This window comes from Sebastes umbrosus, chromosome 3, assembly GCF_015220745.1.
Source record: "Sebastes umbrosus isolate fSebUmb1 chromosome 3, fSebUmb1.pri, whole genome shotgun sequence".
NCBI lineage: Eukaryota > Metazoa > Chordata > Actinopteri > Perciformes > Sebastidae > Sebastes > Sebastes umbrosus.
Window position 1 is genome coordinate 14,989,922 of NC_051271.1, and position 9,300 is coordinate 14,999,221.

At 38.4% G+C, this 9,300-nt stretch overlaps 1 protein-coding gene across 1 annotated transcript; it reads left to right on the forward strand.

The window, feature by feature from the left end:
• Positions 1-1,794: 1,794 nt before the first annotated feature.
• Positions 1,795-9,026, forward strand: LOC119485708 (leucine-rich repeat LGI family member 2-like). Its single transcript, XM_037765445.1, has 8 exons — positions 1,795-1,970; positions 2,149-2,220; positions 2,442-2,513; positions 2,915-2,986; positions 3,128-3,199; positions 3,881-4,050; positions 5,026-5,190; positions 6,578-9,026. The coding sequence occupies exons 1-8, from the start codon at positions 1,795-1,797 to the stop codon at positions 7,411-7,413; spliced, it is 1,635 nt and encodes a 544-aa protein (XP_037621373.1). The 3' UTR covers positions 7,414-9,026.
• The last annotated feature ends 274 nt before the right edge of the window (positions 9,027-9,300 follow it).

Below are 9,300 nucleotides of genomic sequence, written 5' to 3' on the forward strand. Positions count from 1 at the left end.
ACTTGTTATTTGTTAAAACAAATCTGTAACTTGTTCAGACTTTTGGAGTTTTGATTATCAGCAGCTGCCCTCTAGTGGTATAACAGCACACATAAAGCACCACTACAGCACTCAGACAGTTGTAAGTTATATATCTATCCCAAAATAGATACCAGAAAAAAACAGTAAGTTAGAGGAGAATATTTGACAAGGAGGATGTCTTTGGGCACATGCATTATAGAGTGAACAATGATGATATAATTTACAGTCTGCATTCATTTAATGCATTTTCCTCTTTATTTCTATCCTCTATCACTAATGAAGTCAAAATGATGCAGAATGTGTCACGTGATAAAGTGTGCACGTAAAATGTGTTAATGCTCTCCATGGTGCTGAATTTTGTAGGATTTTTGTGCTTCAGTATCGTTTTTTGGTGTTGCATTGATTTTCCCCAACTTGAATATAAGATAAGATAAGATAGAACTTTATCAATCCTGGAGGAAATTCTTGTGCCAGAGATTGCTCAAAAATACCACAAAATTACAACAAGTTCAAGTGTATAAAATAAAAGTGTATGAAATAAAAAAGTACTATTTCTAGCACCAGTGCCTAAAAGAACAACATATACATAACAATATGTATAAATCTACCGGGTCGGGATCCCATGCGCGCTCGCTCGCATATGCACGCTCGCGTGTGGCCGGAGTCTCTGCTCCTCTGCCTGCTTGCCTTCACTCCTCACCGCGCGCGTTCTCGCTGTCTCGCTGCACCTCTACACGTGAACGCGCGCTCACTCCACACTGCAGAAGAGTTAGTTTAGCTCTGAGAATATCTAGCGAATGTACAGTGGACGTTTGTGCAGAAATAAATGCTGCAGCTCCTCCAGACCAACAGAGGTTTCCCGTGTCTTGTGAAGTGACGGGGCTCCGCAGCGAGAAATGTTATCGTCTCTGACCAAAACTCCGGTGTCTCCCTGCGAGTGCAGTCGGGAGACTAATAACGTTTCTCTTCCTGCTTCAGCCCCGGCACCGACCCGCTTTTCCTGCTTCAGCCCAGGAGGCTGAAGCAGGAAAAGTCAACACTAGGATCAGCATTGATTCACGGAGAGACCTTCGTCTGGTCAGCTAACATTACTGCCAAGCAGGTGAAATATAGAGTGATATTGTGGTTTTAGTTGATGTGTGTCGCCTCACTGTGTTGAGCGATGCTCGTTCATGTCTATTGAGAGCGAACAAGCTGGAGCCCGACGCTGACTTTCGTTGACTTAACGGCCACAGGTGTCGCTGTTAACAAGCATTACTGATTCTTACAAATAGTCCCTTTAATGCATTTTCCTCTTTATTGTTATCCTCTTTCACTAATGAAGTCAAAATGATGCAGAATGTGTCACGTGATAAAGTGTGTGCGTAAAAATGTGTTCATGCTCTCCATGATGCTGAATTTTATAGGATGTTTGTGCTTTAGTATCGTGTTTTTTGGTGTTGCATTGATTTCCCCACCTTGAATATCACTTTAAAATGATGTTTTATGACATAAATTCATTTAATAACTAAATAAATAGATACACTCGAGTTATTTGTTCAACTAATTAGCTTTACTATTGTGATTACTCGACGCTTTTGTTTTCTCTCCTCTCACTGTCTGAAACCTGTCAGCCTTCCGGGATGCAGCTGCAGCCGTGTCAGCCTGTGTCAGGGCTTTCCTCCTCCTCCACTGCTGCGTGTTGATGTCGCCCAGGCGGGTAAAACGCTGCTGCTGCTGCTGCTAGCACCGACCACAGACTCCTTTACTAGTATTAATACCCAAGCAGCAAACATGACATCTGCTCAGCAGTGGCTTCTGGTCGGTTTGGCACTTCTGTGTGTTTCTGGATCAGCTGAATCTAAAAGGGTTTTCAAATGTCCTTCAGGATGCTCCTGCACCAAGGAGACCATCATCTGCGTCGGCACTTTACAGATCCCCAGGACTATACCCAGTGAGATCAACTCACTGTGAGTAACACCTTGTATTTCTGGATTATCTCTTCAGTAAAATCAATTCAAGGAGACAATTTTGTTTGTTACTCGGTGCTTCCCTGCAGAGTTGGTGTGTGTGTGTGTGTGTGTGTGTCTGACACAGAGTGTTAAAATGTCCCAAGACTTTGATTTGTGTGTGTTTTCCTCCCAACAGGAGCATGGTAAATGGATCTATCTCGGAAATTACAGAGGGAATGTTTTCACTTATGCCTTCTCTTCAGCTGCTGTAAGTGAAACTGTCATTGATTCATTGACCAAAGGCTTAGTAGTGCAGACAGTGCAACACACACAACAAAAAGTAGATGGATTATTATTATTAATAATAATATTAATAATAATAATAATAATGCTCATTAGCTGTTTTCTTCTTTTTAGAAAAGAAGCAAACATTTTAGCAGAAGTTTTCATTTTTAGTTTACTCAATTGTTTTTTTTCTTTCCATTGCAGACTTCTAAATGCAAATTCTTTGACAACAATCAAGGATGATGCTTTCTCTGGCCTTCCACATCTGGAATATCTGTGAGTATTATTTAATAAATTACTGCTCGCTTAATGTAAAATGTCAAATGACATAATGATTTTTGTTTATTGTTTTGTTATTTTCTTTAACATTGTTGTTTTTTGCACAACTATTCACAATTAGATGCATAACAGTTAACTGGAATAAACCACATAATAATTATGCTGAAGGACAGTATTACATCATGCTGTAAATAGAACTGCAGATCATTTCTCCTCCTCCAGCCCCACCCCTCCGTCCACCCATCCCAATCTCCAAAACCCTATAATTTACCCATCCATTATATTCTGACATGTTTCTACAGATCTATCCATCAGACATGATAAAATATCTGACATTATGCACGACTTTTGTTTCTTATACTCGTATTTTGCTTTGATAAACCTCTATTTTATGACAGATTCATTGAAGGGAACAAGATTGAAACGATCACCAAAAATGCCTTACGAGGTCTGCGAGATTTGACTCATCTGTAAGTCTGCTGTCATTCTCTTTATGCAGCATCTGCAACACTGACACCTTATTACACCTATAATAAACTACCTATTACAGAAAGAGACTGATCAATTACAATAATGTACATTTTTCTGGTCTCCCTGTGTTTCTGGTTTAGATCGCTTGCCAACAACAAGATGAGGTTTCTGCCAAGAGATCTCTTTTTTGACTTGGATTCATTGCTGGAACTGTGAGTAAGCAGTTGTGGCGTCAGCAGTGTGTGTGTGTGTGTGTGTGTGCGTGCGTGTGTGTGTGTGTGTGTGTGTGTGTGTGTGTGTGTGTCGTCTTTTTCCATACTGCACTCCTAAGTGAAGCTGACTCAGGTTGTGTTTTGTGTTTGGCAGCATTAAACCCCACAAGAATGATACGGATAGCACAAATATTAAGCTTCCGTCTTTGTTCTCTATCGTGCATTACGTTTTTCTTTTATTTGCAGCTGTTTTTATTATCTTTTTAAATACATTTTAGTAACAAATTCTTCTTACAATGATGCAAAATTGGTGAACAATTGAAAGACCATCCTATTTGTAACATAAACTGTAGCTAAATGACTCATGTATGTATCAAACATTCACCCACAACACTTCATTATCAAGCTAAACCAATTACTGTATATTCTTGTTCTTGAGAAGTTGAAATTTGGAAGATTTTTATCCTGCAGCATTATTAATCATTATTAATGTGGACTATCATGGAATAGGTATAAGTTTGAATTTTGCTTTGTTTTGTCAAATACATCTTACTGCACTGTCTTGAGCCTTTGTTGCATCCCATTCGTCTCAAACTTTTCCTCTGATGAATATAAAACATATTACTTGTTTGTATTGTTTAGTAAATGTGTCCAAGCTGATTCTGTTATATCATACACCAGGGATCTGCGAGGCAACTCTTTCCAGTGCATTTGTGAGAACAAGTGGCTGATGATGTGGCTGAAAAACACAAACGCCACAGTATCAGATGTCTTCTGCGCAGGCCCCAGTGACATGAAGGGCAAGCGGCTCAACGACCTTCCTATTCCCCCGGGCGAGTGCATCTCCACAGGTAAAATGACAAGAGCACCATCAAAGGCAGTTATGAATAGTCAATGGCTCAGCTTAAGATGCCGTGATATAAAAAGAATGAAATAAATCAATAAAACTGTTAAATAATTCAACAGGACACTAACATGCACTCAAAAACAAACAAGCAGACTCCAGGCCTGTTAACATGTACATACATACATACTGTATGTACATACATACATACGTACATACTGTATGGCTAAAATTAGAAACTTCAACAGAAGAAAGACAAGATCTACCTTACTTTTCTTTTTTAATTTCAAATGTATTTGAATATTAAATCTTCAGCATACCATTGTGGTGGAACTCTTCATATAAATACTTTTCCACGCCATGTTATCAGATTATTAGTAGATAAAAAACATAATGTCATTCTATGTGCATTTTTTTTTTAATTATCAAAAATAGTTTATTTCTGTATTTTGTCTACCATTTCTGTGCTTGTTTTGTTTTAATTTAAAATCAGACAACGAGAAACAAAATATTACAATGTAAGTTGAGTGTTTAGTGACACAAATACACTTCAAATCATTGCATAACACTGATTTAGCATACTATAATTAAAAATAAACCATAAAACTACCATAACGCATTATAAAGTATGCTATATACAAATTAAATATTAAACAATAAAATAAATAATTAAAAGTAAAATATACTATTAAACTACAGGAATAATGATAAAAGGTATGCTATATTGAAATAAATTATTAAACAATTAAATAATTAATAAATAAATATAAATAAAATGTACTATATAACTAAACAAATAATATTAGAAATTATGCTATATTAAACTCAAATATTAAACAATAAAATAAATAAATAAAAAATAAACTATGATTTTGATGACTCATCCAGGTGAAAAATGTGATTGAAGCAGTGAGGTTATATATGTTGACTCTTTGACTTTGTCAGCAGACTAGTAGTTTCTGTTTCTGTCTGCATCTCACAGACTTTGTGCGTCATCAGTCCATTCCCATTCAGTCCATGTCAGCGGACATCTTCTCCTTCAAAGAGGACATCTACGTGGCGATGGCTGCCCCCAACTCCAACAGCTGTGTGGTGATGGAGTGGGATCACATTGAAATGAATTTCAGGAAATTTGACAATATAACAGGTTTGATAACACACTCTCAAAGTCTTTTTTAAAGTATCAGTCTTATGATATTCTGTATTTTTGTTATAGTCATAAAATCTCATGAAAAGATCAAAACCAACAATGAATTGATCCAAGTTGAAACAAGTTTTGCCAGTTGGTGCTCTGGGTGACGTTTTACTTCATTACAATGAACATGGGCACTGTAGTTTATTTTGAGTCAATCCCACGAACACCATCCTGGTGCTTTAAATACTGTCAAGAGCACCAAATATGTATTAATGCTTGGCTTAAAATAGTCTCCAACAAATTCACTTTTTACTCCTGTTTGAGAAACTTTTGCTAAAACTACAGTGCCCAGCTGTTTTTGGAAATGATTTCCCCTTTTTAAAACATGAAATAAAAATATTGAAGACCTTTTTTTTTTTTTAAACATTTACATCTTCATTAGGAACCATACACAGTATATAAAGATGAACGATATGACAGCCACCCCAAACGTGAAGCCAAATCATCTGGATCGCCCCCTGGTGGCTGGTTGCAGTATAGGTTATAAATCCGGCCTCCTCCATGTTAGCGGATGGGACATGGGCCAAACTGAAAAGCCAAAGTACACGTCAAATACATTTGTCTCAAAGATGGTTTCTGTCATTTTAAGGAGTTCTTATCACGCTGATGGATGTTCAAGTGTTCATTTTTCTGATAAGTTTGGTTTTGATTAGTTATTTGATGCTATAAAAAGGGGGTGAGATGTCATTTACAGCTGCTCTGAGTGAAGTAATCCCTCTCTCGTATGTAACTTTGCCTTTTCATAACCGAGTCTGTGTAATAGAACATGTGTTAATTTGATCATAAATGTAGTGATAGAGATATTATGCGCCTTACTAGCCAAACAGCTACCGTAGTGCTAACGTAGCAGCTAGGTGGCTCCAGTAACAAGCGGCGGCCGTGCTCGGCTCGTGATTAGCTCGGACGGGTGTGTGGGCGGGACCTCGATACCTCGGCTCCAGCCCCCCGATCATTACTGTGCAAACTCTGGCTCCAAATGACTTACAAATCTCAAGATGGCAGTTCCCGTATCCGGATATTTTGGCTTCACCTTTGTACAGTGAGAGGAAGTGTAGAGGCGTTGTCCATCCATACATATACAGTCTATAGTAAGAACCAATGGGCTCGGGGCTACAGACAACCTGGGGGAAGTCGAAAGTAATGAGGGACGGACTAACTCGTTGTTGGTTTTGGTCTTTTTACAGGATTTGTTGACAATAACAGAAATAAAATATCTTTTAAGGTTAATTTAAGAGAACAAATTTATAATTAAATTATTGTTTTAGTGTCAGTTAATGATCAACTACAATGTCATTTCCTGTGTTGTATTACCACTCACATCTTTTTTTAATCCTCACAGGGAAGTCTGTTGTCGGATGCAAGTCGGTTCTGATCGACGACCATGTCTTGATAATTGTTACACAGCTCTTTGGTGGCTCCCACATTTACAAGTTTGATGATCGGCAAAACAAGTTCACAAAGTTTCAAACTATTGAGGTCTTCAACATCTCGAAGCCAAATGACATTGAGGTCTTCAAAATGGACGGTGAGTGGTACTTTGTGATTGTGGACAGCTCCAAGGCAGGTTTGTCTACTCTGTACAAGTGGATGGACAAACCAGACCGCAATGAAACCGGTTTCTACTCCTACCAGTTCCTCCACGAGTGGTTTCGTGATACAGATGCTGAGTTTGTCGAGTCGGACGGGAAGTCCTACCTCATTTTGACCAGTCGCTCTCAGTCACCCGTCATCTACCTGTGGAACAAGAGCACCCTGAAGTTCATATTTCACAGTGAAATCCCAAACGTCGACGACGTGGTGGCGGTCAAAGCTTTCCGGGTGGAGGATGAGTTGTATCTGGCAATGACTTGCTACATCGGCGACTCCAAAATCCTCAAGTGGACCAACAAGCAGTTCACTGAGGTGCAGGCCCTGCCTTCTCGAGGAGCGATGATCCTCCAGCCTTTCATCTTCACAGACAAGCACTACCTAGCTCTCGGCAGCGATTATTCTTTCACACAAATCTACCTCTGGGACACGGAGAGCAAAACCTTCCACAAGTTCAAGGACATTTACGTGCAGTCGCCCCGATCCTTCATAGCAGTGACCACCGACCGAAGGAATTTCATCTTCTCTTCCAGCTTCAAGGGCAAAACGATGGTTTTTGAGAATATAATGGTAGATTTAAGCTTATAGAGCCGAGCAATTTAATGACTAATCACAGTGTGAGTCATTCAGATCAATATTTGCGTGTATGCTACAAAGGAGTCTCAAATGCTGTATATCTTTCTTATGCAATTAGATATATCGTTCTTGGTTTGAGACAAACATCTTTGGCAAGTTTCTGCAGCTCATATGCATTTTTTGCAATTATGGAGGTATGATATGGTATGATAAGTCCCAAGAAGTTAACTTGATAAATGAAGGCTGACAGAAATATTTTAAAAATGGCAACCTTTGAAATGAAAACAGCATGAAGATAATGGCATACTAGATATTATCTTAAGAGGTGTTATCGTAATTCTGTCAAGCAAACGATGGAAAAGTCAAAGGGTGTCCATTCTGGCCACGGCTAGTAAGAACTAGTAGTAAGAAACCTACCCATTCAGGGTTATATAAAATATAAAGACCATTATGATTCCTTATGGTGCACCGGTAAAGTTGGTGCTCATGTAAAAGAGAGAAATCTGAGATAGTTAGTATTTGGCTTGTGGCTCTGAGTCTGCACCACTCCACACAGAACAAAACACTGATTTCTGGGCCACCACAAAGTGAACAGTCAAGGTGTCAGTATGCTCGAAAAGCTGTTTACAGCGGCCACACTTAGAGGCAGGGTGAAAAGCGTGCTTTCGTAGAGAGGTGCAAGATGCCATGACTGTCACACACTTTCAGACAGTATCTCCTGGAGGGTATTCATGGTGTTGCACTCGGTTGTACACACAAAAAGTAACAGAACTAATTGTGTTTGAAATGAAAAAGAGAGCTCAAACCCGCCTTACTTTGTCACTTCCTTTTGGAAAATTACAGAAATTGTTGGATGTTTCTAAAAAAAAATGTAGAAGTTGGAAAGGTGTGTGTGTGTGGGGGAGTTTAGAGCACCCTAAAATGCTCTAAACTCTTCGGGTGAAGTGATTAGTTTGAGACTGGAACAAGTCAGTAAAAGTTTTGAAGCCATCTCAACTGTCATGACTAATGATTTAAACGTGCATGAAACAGAGATTTTCTCCAAAAATACAGCTGAATGTATATTATGAGCTTAAGCCTAACTGCACCGCATTTATAACACGCTGCTGTATTAACAGAGTGCCTGATTAGTGTCAAAACTAAACCTAATTTACTCCTGATTCCTATGCAAAATGTATAATACTGATTGTTGCTCTGAATTACAATCACGAGGTTAACTGTGTGACTTGAAATTACATTTACATGGTCTTAATACACAACTGTGTGCTCTTTTCTTTACTGATCTTTTTATATTTTTCATGTATTGTACAGATTTAATTACAGTCCGTTTGGCTTGGAATATAAATCTTTTTCACACACATAAAAAATGGCATGATGTGCCGTGGTCTTTATAGATGGTCAAATATCTTAAAGTCACAAAATGCTAACGAGATCTAGCATAAGCAATATGTTTTTGTTAGCATTTCTGATTTCTTGGGAAAAAAAACAAAACAACCTTCTATCTATCTTCATGTCCTACCTACAGTAGCAATGAGGTATATTTATATTTACTACGCTACACCGACAGCCTTCAGTCTTATGTAAGAATGAGTTTGTGTAAATGCATTAAAGAACATTTAACCACATGTACTGTATTCATCTGTTTTCTTCTTTCTTGGCAGATGCACAAACTGAATTGTGTCCATAAAGCAAAGACAAAGTGCCTCAGACAGCATGTTTGAAATTGATAGTGTTGTCAGCATCTGGCGTCTGAGACAGCGTTTTCTTTCAACTGCAACAGAGGACAAATGACAAAATCATATAGTTTATGTCAGAGAACAAGAAGACACATCGTCATCTGTTATTATTGCCATTCAGTGTTGAGGGATGATGTGTGAATGATGCCATTTTAAAAGTATC